A 15,381-nucleotide genomic window follows, 5' to 3' on the forward strand; every position below is an offset into this window, starting at 1 on the left:
GGTTTCCCTGCAAGAATCGGACGGCATGTCTTGAGATGATGCACAGGAGACAGTTTAGGCACAAAATGAGAACAATGACGAAACCGCATCCCCGTCACCGACGTCGCAGCTAACCGTGACTCTTATCGTGTTTACTCCTCATCGTGAATGGTAATCGAGAATTGCTAGGAATCGCGAGAACAGGAAAACTGCCCTTGACACAACGACCGAGCGTCGATTGCGACAGTAATTGAACTTTACAAGTCGCCGAATTTTGTGTGAGCCGAGAAAGAAGAGTCGATCAAGCGCTATCAACCGAAGGCACTTCGAAGCTTATGCCTTGTTCGTAACTCTGCTCATCTCCTTTCGTGCCTGATGCCAGGACTTGACTCAGCTCAGTCGGAACCACTCGCAGCCACCTCGAAACCAACCGCGTTTAGGACCTGTTTGCCGCTCTGCACGCAACAACGGGAGAAGTCTCTGTTAGGTCGAAGTTATCGTCACCTAATCGGTTCAGGCCCTCTGCAGATTCTTTATTGGGCCGTAGCATACCCTTATTGACTAATTTTGTCAGCCGACGCTGCGCAGTAGTCAGTATCAACAGAATGAGGATATCTATATAGGCTTGTAGCAAGCGTGGACTGGGATGCACGGTTGAGGATGGACACTACTCATGGTGACTAGCTTTGAGTAGACCATCACCGATTGCACTGATCCCATCGACCCTTGCACATGGAAAACCTCACGGGTGCAGTTGTTCCCATCTAGTGTCCGGTGCGTCCGTGGCTTTGCAATCTGGCTATTGTATCGACAGCGCGGATGGCTGAATTCCTTGCAGCAGCTTACTTAAGCAGGCAATCAGGAGAAAATGCCGGAGTCTCTAACGTCTTTATGAAGATTCAGAAGACTCAGGTCATGCATTGGTGGCGTTGTCTTGCTCCGATGAAAGTGGTCAATTTCCTTCGTTTACTCTTAAAAGGTCGAGACGGGGTGCTGGAGATAATACACGGGAAATGTATCCGTATTCCATTGAGGTTTTCCCGGGTCTCGACCCATGCATCTCGTATCCTTTCAAGAATCCCCGCCTCTAAACCCGGGGAGTTTCCGTTTACGTGCAATTGTGATTGGTACAGAGGCAATGATTCCCGCCCTCAAAAGGGGAAACCCCTTGACTTTCGAGTTTGATCATTATTACGGAGTACACTAGTGTAGATTAAATGCAGTCGATGTGGGGCATTCGGATTCCGGATTCAATGGAGAAGCCTAACTTTAACGAGAGCTGATGCGTGGAAGTCTGGTCGGGAAAATGTCAAGCATTATGCTTAATTGTAAGACCACACGTGGATTTCCAACTACCTAATGGACGTCGGACGGAATAGAGTTCATGAGGCTGATTGACTACTACTACTGCATGGCTGCAGAGCATCAAGATCGTTCAATCTGATTTTCCAACCCAGCTAAGATGCCGATGGTGCTGGGAATTCCGAGAGTTGCGCACAAAGTCAGCCCTATCAAGTACAGAGACGATTATCAGCATCAATTCGTGCGTCGGAACCTGTATCGCAGAGGCCATCCACTTTTCCAAAATCGTACAAATACATTGCAACATTTCCGATGGATATTACTACCACAACTGGGCATAGAGAGCGAAATAATGTACATGTACGAATGGGCGTTGATAGTAAGTCTTGGTCTGCTTGGGCCAAGCGGATCGTGCAATGAAGAGGAAACCATGTTGACGCCAAGAGCCTGGAATCGCTCGACCGCCGAGTTCCATCCAAATTCGGCCATGGAGCTGCCAAGATGGGACTCCATGCCGGCACGCTTGGTTTATGTAACGTGACTAAAAAGCAATGATCAGGGAACTACCAGGTTTGTGGATGTCAGTCCCGCAAATTCTAATCATCTGTTTCACCATTACTCGTTTTCGATGGGGTTGAAACTGCTCTCCGCCCCTTCTGAGTCGTCTATGGACTGTTTTTCTGCCCTTCTCCCCTCTAATTGAAGTCCAGACAGCTGAGTCCTGGCAGTCGTCTGTTTTCTTGGTCGGATGATCGACCCGAAAACACAGAACATCCTCTGTGCCCGTTAGTGTAAACATCGGATCTTGGGGACAGTTTGGACGACCCCAAGATCCGCGGGTAAATGTAACACAAAGCCGTCCACGAGCTAGTCTTGAGCCCTTCAAATTATGCCAACAACACCTCACGGCAGATACCTCAGCCTTTTAGGGATACTGAACGTCCCCTTGGCACCTCATGCGTGTTTGCCCTTCCCCGGATTTCTCAAGTCTTGTGTGCTCTATTCAGAACCCGCATGTCACACCAGAATTGCTCACTCAGGCTTGGCGCTATTTATCTCCGGCCAGCCATTCGAGAAAGGAAGGACTTCCAGTAAGCCCCTCTTTACACCGTAGGATTTGTTTCCCAACTTGGGCACCCAACGCCACCCTGGAAGCGGTCCTTAATCTTCCATCGTCACTCAGTCCCCGCTGACTTATTCTCCCGCCAATGAATTTAGGCGGAACAACCGCATTTGATTCTGACTACGGAGGCCTTAGTGCTCCGAGGACACAAGGAAAAGCAAATGGGAACGTTGAAAGTCTTGGCCATGCCCGCCAACACGGCAGATACACGAATTAGCAATCAATTCGACATTCTCAGTAAATAGGTGGAGTCTTGGAATTCTCGGTTGGATTGATACGATGATGACTTACTAACGGAGTCTGGTGTTGATGTTTGTGTATATCTTCGGATGCTTCCCGTCTAAACTTTCCTCCTATGTCCATCCATTTTCAGCTTCACAAGGTCCTTGGTACCAACTTCATTGTCTTGTCATTCGTTCTTGATCCAAATTCGCTTCTTTCTCTTTGTACATTGTCAATTTTCTCTCTTTCTCATCCATCGCCATGCGCTTCTCTACCACATCTGCCGCCGTTGTGGCGCTTGCGGCCTCTTCCCAAGCTATGAACATCTCAACTACTTCCGACCTTGACGGATCTGTGTGGCAGGCCCTCGCTCCCGTTCAGGCCCGAACTTTTGAGGATATGCCCCGTAACCGTCCTATCAAGAGACAATCCGGCTGGAGCCCTCCCTCCAACATCGTCACTCCCCTCAAAGAGGTCTGGGATCACTGCAAGAGCACCTACTCTAATTTCTTCGGCTTCAAAAACTACGGTTGGGATCAAGTCATCGCCACCAAGGGCACCATCAACGTTTGTGTCCGCTGGGAATCGAGTGCTTCTGTCACAGAGGCTCAGCGCACTCAAGTCGCCAAGGCCCTCAACACTGCCCACCAAGGCTGGTACAAGTGGCTTTATGGCTATGATAACTTCCCCTACACCGACATTAAGGTCAACGTTGTCGGTTGGGCCGTTCGTGACAAAAGCCTTCTTCAGGGTTCTACATCTGGCATCCAGGTCTACACTGACAAGGACGCCGAAGGGATCCCCCAGTGCGCTGAGTCTTGCGGTCGTTTCTTCAACCAGAACGGCGACTACAGCAAGTGCGCGGCTGGTGCTGACCGGCACTACGACCAGTCTCTCTGGCTCACTGATGGCATGAACGGTGGTGCTGGCGGCGACTGGGGTCAGCGTATTGGTCGCGAGTACTTCATGGGCGCCCTTGACTCTGCCAGTGCCCACATCCTCCAGCACGAAATTGGACACACCTATGGCCTTGATGACTGTGAGTTTGATTATTTGCCATGACTTTCCTTGCAACTACTTTGCTGACAAACCTCTTTTTCCAGTCTACGGTACGTGATGACACATACAACTCAGCTTGCCGACATGAGACCATAACATACACACGATCGTCCGTGTCAATGCTGACCCTAATATAGACTGGACCCCGACGGGTGTCACCAGCTTCATTATGCTCGCTGGATCTGCCGCTCAGATCACCGACTTCGACGGATGGATGCTCCGCAACTGGTGGTACGAGCTCTCCCGCGAACGTGGATGGCAGTCCGGCACCTCGAGCTCTGGTTCCTCCGGCTCTGCTGCCCCCGCGAGCACTGCGTCCGCCAAGCCCACCGCCAAGGCACTGAGCTCTGCTCCCGCTGCCGCTGCCGCCACCACTGCCGCCGCCGTCCCGACTCAACCAGCTAACTCCGGAGCAACCGTTGGCGCTTGGGCTCAGTGCGGTGGTTCTGGTTACACGGGCGCAACAGCGTGCGTTTCCGGCTTCCAGTGTGTCAAGACCAACGAGTGGTATTCCCAGTGCCTTTCTGCATGAATCTGATACATACATCTTTGGCGTGTTCGAACTGCATGCCCACCCTACATCAAAGGTCCCATAGCTCCTTGTTGGCTAAATGCTTGGACACATGCAGTTAACCTTTTCAAATTCCCAAGAGGACTTCTTGTCTATAGGCATTTTTCGACCCCTGAGGTCCCATTTTCTTCTGTACATACATGTATATAATCAACACCATCTCACTGTCTTACTGAGCCCATGTGTCTTTCTTCTCACACTTCCACGTGATACTTCAACCATGACTACTTGTATGGAACCACTATCAAATCTCCAAGTCAGGCTAGGTCTCAGCCCGGTCACTGTATGGGAATCAAGCATTGCGGTAGTTTTTACCGATGATCCAACGAGTGCGAGCAAGCAATACCCCCGGCCAAAGCAGCCGCTTGCTGGTCTTTGGCGTTACTCTTGAGGTTGACGTCTGATGCTTGAAGTTGAAGACGATTCTGCGCTTGTATCCTCGGCAACATCTACACAGATATGAAACCACTGTTAGATGCTTTGACAATATGCAAGGTAGCCGGACGAGACGTGCTGTTTGCTTGCGGGAATAGTAGCTCAAATTACGTCAAGGTAAGGTATTGGAGATAATTAGGATGCAACTCAGATAACTTATAAGACATGTAAGAACGCGCACATAGCTGCTGTTTCGCTCAGTATCACTCTGCTATGTGTGAGATGAGGTTGATGTCCAGGATTATGACTAACAATATCATACTTGGTGTACAAACACGGAATCGTAATTGCCAGCCAGCAATTACGCCTTATTTACTACAATACTATTATCCCAGACAAAGCGCGAGGGATCTCGCCCGGGCTGACCTTGACCGGCCCATGAAGTTTACAATACCCAAAGTTTACTGGAGCAAGCCGAAGACAATCAGATCTCCACAGTCAAAGATCGATATCGAATTTATGAAACAGTCACGTAGAGTTTGCTGTCTTGTGGACAGCAATACCCGTGCATCCCTTCAACAGACTTTAAATCCACACGACGCGGCACTTCACGACAGCTGGCGTAGGTCGGCATGGAGCCCGAGGCGTTCTCGTAGCAGGATCGTTGTAGTGTGGTTCCGATGTAAGTCTCCTGTCGAGTGCCGAATCCGAATGGCGTCAGTACATTGCTAGTTGGGGCGGTAACGAATCACCCAACATTTTGCGTTGTTTCGTATTAATACGGTATCGTTTTTCGCCGATGCACTCAATTGGAATTCAAAGAGGGATCAGCGTTGGTATAAAATGGAAGACTATGTAATGACGGCATTCAGCACTCGACGGGACGTTGCTAAGCAAGAACGCTTGAAGTAAACGAATATCTCAGCGGAGGTCACGAATCTCTTGGCTTAAGAAGCTCATGCGCCTGGACTCTGGATGCGGCTCAAGACGGTGTTAATGGCACGTCGTGTGGTATCCTCCTTGACTTGGAACAGGCTCCATCGCGGCCTCGGCCCACTTGAGAAACTTCCGACCGGTGACTCGCGACTGAAGCCAGAAGCACCAAGCTGGATTGATGGAAGCGTGGAGCATTCCTACTTGCATTTGGAACCATAAACAGCGGAGGCCGAGAAGGTGAGGCTCAAATGCCAGTCGCAAAGCCGTTCTTGCTGCCTACGGCCGGCGCCGATGCCCGCTGGAGACCGGCGGATTTATGCCTGTCGTCCTTGGTACGCAAAATTTTTTGCTCGATGCGGATCCAATTAGGCTTGGGATGGCGGATACTACTTCGGCCTGACTCACGGAGATCAGCCGGATTTAGACGGCGGCGGGGCGAAATGCTAGAACATGGGAAAACTTTTGGGAGGATCGCATTATTAAAGAGAACGGATTGCGCAAGACAGTCTTCGATCACGCCTTTGCCAGTCGGGCGACAGTGGTATATGAGGACTCCTTGACACCTTGTTTTCTCATCTCAGTTCATAGTTGGTTGATATTACGAGTGGAATTATCCAGCTCGCTTGCTGGCAGGTGCACTGGGTATTACTAACTACTGTGTATATTCTTCTCTCATCAACCGACGCTGTACAAGCACACTTCTTCCTCAACATCGTACATCTTTTAGTCATATTTTCTCGTTTCAACAATGTCCATTCGAACGGAGATATCTATCCAGTTCGTATTCTCGAGACCAATTAGTGACCTAAGCACTAGCAGCGAGGTTCGTTACTTGGTGGGTAACAACAAGGCCTGCAACAGCGGCCGACGTCAGAGTCGACATGACGCCAGAAATGAGCGCAGAAATCGCCATGGCACTGACATCGCCACCACGGCTGGGGGCTAGCTGGCCAAGGATACCGATCTGAATACCAAGGGATCCAATGTTACCGAAACCGCAAAGAGCGTAGGTCGCAATGAGCTGGGAACGGGGAGAGAGATCGAGGTACTCGGGCGTCTTCATTTCGGTGAAGGCAACGTACTCGTTCTATTCATATACCAGTCAGTACCTGAAGTCAAGTGGTCAAGCGATATCCAGATGAGGAGTTGCACTTACAGCAATAACCTTAAGGGCGATCAAGCGGGCAACCTTGAGAAGGTCGCCGTTACGGGGAACACCCAGGAGGAACGCAACCGGGTAGAAGATGTAACCGGTAATCAGGTTGAGAGTCAGAGGAGGGTCGTTGATGTTGATGTAGCCACCCCACCAGGTCAGCAGACCATCAACGAGACCGATGAAGGCCAAGATGCAAAGAATCGATGCAACAATGGTACCGGCAATCTTGATACCTAGCCAAGCACCGTTTGCAAAGGCATGGATAGCATTCTTGGCCTCATGCTCATCGTCGTCAGGGATGACGACCTTTCCAGCAGTCAATGTCTCCTCCTTCTCGGGGTAGCGAAGCTTGGAAATGGCAATAGAGGCGGGGATGGACATGACGCAGGATGACACCATGGCCTGGGCATTGAGACCCAAGTTGATATAGGCGACGAGAGTGGAACCAGAAATGGTTGCGAAGCCGCAAGTCATGATCTGGTGGATTTCGGCCTTGGTCATGTGAGGGACGAAAGGACGAACCAACATGGCAGACTCGCCCTGGCCGATGAAGGGGGTGGCAGCAGCGACGACAGCCTCGGCACCAGACACGCGAAGGGCCCAGAAGACGAAGGTTGCGAACTTGCCGATGAACCACTGGAGGAAGCCGATGAAGTACAGGACCTGGACGATGGCGACGAAGAAGATGATGGGAGGAATGACGCCAGTGATGAACCAGTGAAGATCAAGCACACTCTCAGCAGTGAGGAAGGCCGTTCCCTGGTTGGCGAAGCCAAGCAAGTCACCAGCTCGATCCGCAATAAACTTGAAAATGTCGTAACCGACGCCGGTGCGAAGGACAAAAAGCGCAATAATGTACTGCGAAAGCATACCGCCAATAACGGGACGCCAGTTGATACGCTTGCGGTCGTTCGAAGTTGCCCAGAAGCAGGCCAGGATGACGATGAGACCGAAGATGGAAACGGCACGGTTCTCGCGGTTGTTGTCGGCCGACTCCTCTGAGACGAAAGAGCCAACGAGCATGACAGCGAGCGTCACGGCAGCGCCAGCGATAGTGCGGAACTTGGCAGGAATGGCGTTGTAGATGACGAGAGCAGTGTGTTGCCACACAAACTTGATCGGCCGGGAGACGTAGGAGCTCGGGACGTAGAAGAAGAACAGGCGGAGGGAGATGCAGAGCCAGACAAGGAACGGAATTACCCAGTTCTTGTCATTGCGGTGCTCAATGAGCGAGGCAATCCACCAGCCGGTGAAGAAGCAGAAGAGGAGGATGTGGAAAACCCACTTGTACTTGCGGTAGAGGGTTTTGAACTTGGAGGGCTTATTCTCCTCCTCCTCGTTGGAGGCCACGACGCCAGTCTTCTCGCCATCGTAATCAGGGGGTCCGCTGAGCTTGTCGCCCTTCTCAATGTCGTGGGGCTCGACAGAGTGCTGGTGTAGATGGCTCTGGTGCGGAACAGTTGTCTCTCCGGTCCTGGTGTAGGTTACATTGTCGTCGTGACCCTTGGCATCGACACGAGCGCTGTGGTGCAGATGTTGATGCTGGTGCTGGTTGTGAATTTCCAGCGCCGGGTCCGAGTTGCGGCGGGGGGGCGTGCTCCCAGCCGTGGTGGTGGTCTGGTTGACCTCGGTGACCTGGGAAGACATGGCTGGAGAATATGCTTCTTGGAAGCGCACCGATAAAGAGGAGTATAGATGGGGAAAAGGTAGGGCTGAAAGAGGCGTTGAGCGGTTTGACAACCAGTTCTTTCAGTGGTCTGCCGTAACGAGGAGACCGTGGGCCACACAGTTGAAGGCGCCCTGGCGTACTTTGGGGAGGTTGACGGCGAGAGACTCGGGAAGCAGCTGCACGAGACAAGACCCTTACAATAGATGAGTCTCGAGGGGAAGCTCTCTTTAAAAAGCCCCAGTGCGACGATCAAGAAATCCGAAAGTAGTGCCGAGGCTAGGCTAGGCAAGTAAAGCAATGCCTACGACTCGTCGACCTTATCAGCAACCAGGTCAGGATGGAGTTCGCCGCCCTTGTGGTGTGGAGGAGGAAACCCTCATGCGGTTCGGTGCCCATCTCGGTGGATTGACCCAGATTCTGGACGAACGGCTAGCCAACGAGGGGTGCGGGATGGGATGGGCGACAGGGTTCACGGGTGTGGGATTGACGAACAACTGCTGCACCAGAGATACTGGGTGGCCGGGGTGTAGCAAGGGAGTGTGGGAGGGGAGCAGGTTCGAAGGACGCCAACGCGAGAATCAGGGACGAGATTGGAGCAGATTGAAAGAGTAGGTAAGACGATATCTTTTGAGACGGGCAGACGAGAGAGAGTGGCAAGCCGCCCAACCTGTGTGTGGGCCGGCCGCCAACGGTTCTCGTGAAGTGCCGGGCTGACGGACCATACGGATACTCTGGGGTCTATCAGCAGCACTTTTTGGTCTTGTATCCTCATAGTACGACGCTATTGATACTCTCTCAGGTTTTTGGACCCATGGTGAAGCTGTTGCCGGCCACTTGGGCCAGCCAGACGGTGTTGTGACGGGAAAAGGTATCTGTCAAGCAATCGAAACCAAACCCACTCGCGTACGCCAAGGCCCACCGATACTCTAAGTTGACGGGGTCAAGATACCGGTTGGGTTAATCAAAAAGTATAGTCTTGAGAACCCTTTGATTGTTGCTCGGTGTGCTTGCGATAAGGAATGCAATTTTTTTTATTTTCTGCATTTTGACAGTAGCTGGACAGGGATAGTCGCCGCACCCAACGGCACAGACTCTCGATCAGAGCCGGGCCAAGACCTTTAGCTCTCGACGTGAGTGGCAAAGCTAACGGCGTGCTTCCGGTTCTGGAAGGTTGATGGAACGATGGATACTTGCAGTGGAGTCGACTGAGATTCGAGAGACGGGACTGGACGTGGGAGAGATGGTCTAGCAAAAGGGCAGGGCTAGCGTGTGGGTGCGAAAAGGTTGCCGGGTTCGTTGGAAAAACAATTGGCGGCCCTGGCAAGGATCGAGACTGGCCGAACTCGTGGGCGAGACGCGTCGGCCGAGTCCACGCACGAATCATGGCCCTGGAACCATCTCATGAATGAGATCTGCTCGTTTCTTCTGCTGTCATGTATCAAGCCCAAGCACTAGCAGCGGCCAGCGGATATGTACTCCGTAGACTCGTAGATACTCGGACAAAGTACGGAGCACCGTCATCTAAAGGATTTGAGACTCCGGTGCCTCCAGTAATGTCGAGGCAGTGGGTTCCTGGGGATCGCGTTCGGTGTCTTTGACTAAGATCATTAAGGGGTGTCTGATAGGCTCAAGACCGGGCCTGTTTCTGTACGATGGAAAGGTGTGTGGCAGATCCTTCCGCTCTGCTGGGCGCAGACATGGCCAAGGGGCCGACGCCCAAGACCCTAAGAGGCGCACGAAGTGACCCCCAAGCTTGTCAGAGAGACACGGAGACATGCAGAGAATCGGGACTGGCTGGCGATAGCTGCATCAGCCGCCGCGGCGCCACAAGCCATGGATCGAAAGAGCCGCTAGAGGCCGGTGAGCACACAAGCCCACGGCACAAGTTGAGATGCAAAGGCTCGACAATTGACACCTGCTCGAGACGTACTGTCAAAGTCTCAATGTCTGACGCTTGATTGAGGCACAGGATCTTAGCCTGCTGCCAAAGAGACGCATGGCTGCTGACCTTGCAATACAGTACCGTGAGATCAACGATAAGAGCAATCCCTGCTACTTCATCCGTAGGTTTTTACCTCGAAGTTGTACGGATGCGGATGCTCAATTGGTCTCTCAGTAATGTGCCCTTTCGCCATGCGCACTACTGGAGCAATGAGCGGAATGAAAAGCCAAGATTGGCGAGCTAGCCCTGTCATTCGTAATTGCAAGCAGTAAGCGAGCCCTATGCTTCGGATTCCTGACCCGGACCGCACTCTTGCGATTTAGTTGATAGAGCAAGTGCAAACTGTTGGAGGGTCGTAGATAGGTAGTGTCGACAGAAAGTCAATCTTGGGCTTTCCCCGGCCCTCTCTATCAGTGCCCTCAGCTCCTCGTCTGGTCCTGTGTCGTCGGACAGGGCCGAGAAGAAGGGACCTGGGGATGAACATCTCCCAGACCGTCACTGACAGACGAGAACTCCAAAGTTCCTCTTGAGCACAAGCACCAAATTGACCAACACAAAAGGGCCTGGGCCTGGGCGCATCTGGCATCCCCAGTCCGTCCCCCCCTCTCACTCCCATGCCTCAGCATCCGCATCTTAGTGCGCGCACTAAGGGTGCCAGGCGCCGGGCGGGCAGAGGATGTGCTCCACGCCACCCTGGGGAACATGAGCAAGGTTGACGGGCCTGTTAGGTTGCGGATTGCAGCCGTCGTATCTGTGTGCCCAATCCAGTCAACGAGCGCGTGCGACTCGGCTGTCGAGATTGGCCCAGCACAAAAGTGCCATGCTTTTCGCTTTTCAGCTTCGGTCGGCTCCGCCATTCCAATTGAGTCTGTTGGCTAGGAACCTGGGGACTACAGCATAGCTCTGTACTCTTTACAGGCACGTGAAGTGTGTCTGATGATAAGCTTAAGGTGAGCTCCGACGACGCCAATGCGAAACTGAGCCTGGCTCACAGCTTGCCAGCCTGGCTCCTTCGCTGTCCTCCGACAGTCATCTATCTACAATTGAGTCTTTGCGCGCGCAAGACTGATCCCTCGATGCCCGTTACGGAAGAGCCAAGTGACCATTATCAGAAATAGTGATACTAACGGACTGGGAACTTGGCGTCGTGTCGCCTTCGATGCAGTATGCGAGAAAGGGATATGCCCAGCATCCCCGTCGGCTCCCGCATTGAGAGCGGAAATGATTATCAATGGGCTGGTTAGCTGCGCAACTGGGTCAGCAAAAGACCGCGGATCCAGAGACGCTACCACGTGTGGTCTCCGCCCCCAGATCCAACATCGCGGACCGCCGCATTCGCAGAGTGGCAACGACATTACCTTACTCCGTACTCCGTAAAGATAGAGCCTTAGGAACTCGCAACTCCACTCCCGGATATTCGGATCACATTTTCGTACTCCATACACAGCAAGCACATGACGGGCGCTGGGTCTCACTCTTGACTACTGGGAAACAGAGTAAACCCTGTTTGTTCAACCGTGTCTCTACAAGTCCACGGACACAGATGCACGATCAGTTTCCCACGAATTGACATCTATCCATGTTCGTACAGGTTCCAGCCCCCCCCCCCCCCAAACCTGACCTCCTACGTACTATGATCCTTGTGAAAAACGCGTGAGTTTCATATAATGACAGCTGCCAAAGCGGATTTTCTAGCCAACATGACAGTCTTCATATGAGGATACGAAATTCCACTTGTCACTCAAGTTCAAGTAATTCTGTTCAATGATCGTTACGTCATTTTCATTCATGTAATTTATCCACTTATTTTTCTCCAGGATGTGGATGAAAAAGTCTGTATTGCTGAGATGATGCCATCACCAACCTTCTGAAAGTGCATCCTGTATGTGCGCTAGTCATACTGATCGCGAAGGAACAGGCCTCCGTCCTAAGATCCTACGAACTACTTTCTACTACATATTCCCCGGGCCGTACCGTTGAATCTACATTTGGCGAACGACGATGCCTACAACTGGTGAGTGCCGCGCAAATCACATGCAATAAAGGTTCACTTTTGCCAAGTAGATAAGGACAACGAGATACAGTCGCTCTGATGGCACATGCAGAGTCTTATGGGAGCCGGCGATGCAGAGATTGAATTTTAGATAAGCTATTCGAAGCAGGTACCCTATTTTGAATGAGGTTTGCACCCAGAGATGGACCCGAATCATACGTGAGAGATTGCGAGACAGGCCGACTGGTATCGGCCATGGCCTTCCATCCGAGGTGACTAATGAATGCAACAGACGAGGCGAGCAGTGGCTCATAGTAATGGTATTTGTTGGTAAGTATGTCAAAATTCGGCCAGCTACCGCCTTGATCATTATCTGGGACGACGCAGGTCGGCGTGATCCGTAAGAGACATTGAGCGCCAGGGGCCAGAGACCTCCGAGGCTGAAGTAGACGTAAAACCTATGAATAGCCGGTTCAGGCTAGCATCATTGGCTGGAATTCTGATTCGAAGATGCTTCCAGATGAGATGTTGCAGGATGAACTTGGTCAATAAATGTCTTCAACTCCGCCTTCGTGTGCCGGCAGAAGACAAACCAGCTTTTCTCCTGATATATTAGTAGTAACTATTGTTAAAGATGGGGCATATGTCTCCTGAGCGTTGCTAAGTATTGACAGCTGCTTCACTTGCCTTTTATCAGGCGTTATTGGCGTCAATCACATTAGTAGCGGAAATTCGTGTGGTCTTGGGGAGTTCCATTAAGTACTATATTCTTATATCTGACGCTTCTTGCCTACTCGTATATCGTTTCGAGAATCAAACCAATCGTCGTCTAACTACCGCGCCCCTAAAATCATCTTAACTACATCAGGTCAAAGATCAATGAACTGTGTGACAGATCATTGCTGGTGCGCAACTGCCCTTTCACTCTTCTCCTGCACCTCTGTCTTGTAGCCCTTGAATTTCCGTGCTGGGACTTGCTTGATGAACATCTCATCGAGCTCCTCGTAAGACCGTCCAGCAACCTCGGGTTGGTAGAACCAGAGATAGACAGTGGACAGAACGGCAAGGCCGCCGAAGATGAAGGCCACCTTGGCACCGAGATTGGCTTGGTCGGGGTTGAAAAGGAAGGGGATAACAAAGGCCCACATGGTCTGGAAAGAAGGGATTAGTTTCCATATCAACCATATCAAGATTGACAATTGGTGGCAGTATTCGACTTACAAAGAGACTGTTTTGCAAAGCCAAAGCCATTGAGGCAGTCTTGGCACGGAGACGCGAAGTTGCAACCTCGGTCAAGAGAGAATAGGCCGTGGCTCCAATGGTGACGTTGTAGATATAGCAGTACACCAGCAGCAGTGCGACGGTTCCCTTCACGGCACCAGGTGTGGCAGCCACCGCAAGACCACCAGTAATCATGAGAAGGACCGTCAGGATGCACATCCCCCAAAGAGTGAGGCCGCGGCGACCAACTCGATCAATAAGGAACCATGCGGTGACGTTACCGAGCATGGACATGACCTGCTGCACGATAGCCAGTGTAAAGCTCTCTTTTGTGCTATATCCGGCCAGTTGCTGGTAGTAGGTAGAGTACGATGCAACGAAGAAGACACCTAAACAGAGTCAGTCAAGGGCAGAATTGTGAAGGGACAAGAATAACGTACCGCACAGAGCCTGGATGCTCAAAGGTGCGACGGAGATGATGGTACGGCGAAGGTTGGACTTGCGGAAGCACTCAGCAAAGCTGGCGCCGTCGGTCTCCTTGCGTACCTCAGCAAGGGTGAGAGTAATAACAGATAGGCGCTTCTCGACCTGGACCGCATCGTAGCCAAGACGGCTCAGGGATTTGGCAGCCTTCTGCATCTTGCCCTTGCTAACCAACCACCACGGTGACTCGGGCATGAAAAACAGCAAGAGGGCACCAACGCCGCTGATGCCGTATTGAGACACAAAGATTGTGCGATAAGCCCAGCGGTCGGTTCTAGTTCCAGTCTCGTTGACAACCAGACTGACGATGAATGGACCAATCGTGAAGGCGATAGCCGCAGCGGCGGTCAAGATACCGCGGAGAGCTAGGGGCGCGATCTCGCCAATATATGTCATGCTGACTGTGATGAAAGCGCCAATGGGAAATCCGGCAATAAACTTGCCCGCGAAGAAGATCTCGTTGGTGGTGCTTACTGTCTCGCAAGTGATGCCTGCAAAGATGAAGGCGTAGCTGATGAAGTAGGTCCACTTGCGGCCGATGCGGTCGGCCACCCAGCCAGCACCGAGGGATCCAACGACGGCACTGTGATGGAGAGTAACGTCAGCTCATGACGGGAAGCTATAGGAACAGTGCACATACGATGCGACAGGGGCTCCGCTGTAGGCAGATTGCCACTTTGCGGGGAGAACATAGTTGCCATTGAATTCGGAACCGAAATCCTTGCGGAACTGGGGGATTCCAATGACCGTTCCTCCCGCCTGGTTGTCAAAGCTGGTGAGGATGAGGACGTATATGGCGTAAATGCACCACACAAACGCCCACGGCTGGTTCTTGATGGCTTGTAAAACAGTTTCGTCGTGATCTTCTGCCGTCGCGGCGTGGCCAATCTCCTCCACGTGCTCGCCCTTGGCCGCGGCGATGTCGTCCTTGTCGACGATGGACGTCGGGTGCGCCTCAAGGTGTTTGTCGTCCATGATCGCCGTTCCTGTCAGCTCTGGGTGAGGAAATGGAAGTATCGAAGATGTGTGAAAACGTCGGGCCGAACAACTTAAAGTTGAGAGAAAATCTGGGGAAGCACCGACGATCTGGGGAAGTTGAGGAGTTCGAGACTGGGGAACTAGGGCAAAGTGCAACCCAGCCGGGAATGTCCCCGGTTCTTATTGTCCAGAACTTTTCAAAAGCCTTTCGGATGGAGGCAGTTTTAGGCACTTCTTCGGATCAACGTCGTCTCAATGATCGGCCGACAATAACCCATAGTCTATAGCGCAAGCCCCTTTTCTCCCTGGTGGCATTCCTCGTCAGGTCCGAGGTCAGGCGTGATGGTCCTGAAGGTAGGCCCGCCTCCTCAC

The 15,381-nt window shown here is 52.0% G+C and overlaps 4 protein-coding genes across 4 annotated transcripts; 2 read left to right on the forward strand and 2 right to left on the reverse strand.

The window, feature by feature from the left end:
• Nucleotides 1-2,887: 2,887 nt before the first annotated feature.
• Nucleotides 2,888-4,217, forward strand: CCOS01_08842 (cellulose-binding family II protein; the record flags this gene model as incomplete). The annotated part of the gene is made up of 3 exons (XM_060457002.1): nucleotides 2,888-3,665; nucleotides 3,730-3,735; nucleotides 3,823-4,217. 3 exons carry the CDS (start codon nucleotides 2,888-2,890, stop codon nucleotides 4,215-4,217), a joined length of 1,179 nt encoding a protein of 392 aa, XP_060311702.1.
• A 2,155-nt stretch (nucleotides 4,218-6,372) lies between these two features.
• Nucleotides 6,373-8,370, reverse strand: CCOS01_08843 (NupC family nucleoside transporter; the record flags this gene model as incomplete). The annotated part of the gene is made up of 2 exons (XM_060457003.1): nucleotides 6,373-6,654; nucleotides 6,724-8,370. 2 exons carry the CDS (start codon nucleotides 8,368-8,370, stop codon nucleotides 6,373-6,375), a joined length of 1,929 nt encoding a protein of 642 aa, XP_060311703.1.
• Nucleotides 8,371-11,565: 3,195 nt separating this feature from the next.
• On the forward strand, nucleotides 11,566-11,904 carry CCOS01_08844 (uncharacterized protein; the record flags this gene model as incomplete). The annotated part of the gene is made up of 1 exon (XM_060457004.1): nucleotides 11,566-11,904. The coding sequence occupies one exon, from the start codon at nucleotides 11,566-11,568 to the stop codon at nucleotides 11,902-11,904; it is 339 nt and encodes a 112-aa protein (XP_060311704.1).
• Nucleotides 11,905-13,223: 1,319 nt separating this feature from the next.
• On the reverse strand, nucleotides 13,224-15,006 carry CCOS01_08845 (MFS hexose transporter; the record flags this gene model as incomplete). Its single annotated transcript, XM_060457005.1, has 4 exons — nucleotides 13,224-13,478; nucleotides 13,549-13,937; nucleotides 13,989-14,614; nucleotides 14,672-15,006. 4 exons carry the CDS (start codon nucleotides 15,004-15,006, stop codon nucleotides 13,224-13,226), a joined length of 1,605 nt encoding a protein of 534 aa, XP_060311705.1.
• Between the last annotated feature and the right edge of the window lie 375 nt (nucleotides 15,007-15,381).

Source organism: Colletotrichum costaricense, assembly GCF_030867565.1.
Source record: "Colletotrichum costaricense strain IMI 309622 chromosome Unknown Scaffold_9.1, whole genome shotgun sequence".
NCBI classification, from domain to species: Eukaryota; Fungi; Ascomycota; class Sordariomycetes; order Glomerellales; family Glomerellaceae; genus Colletotrichum; species Colletotrichum costaricense.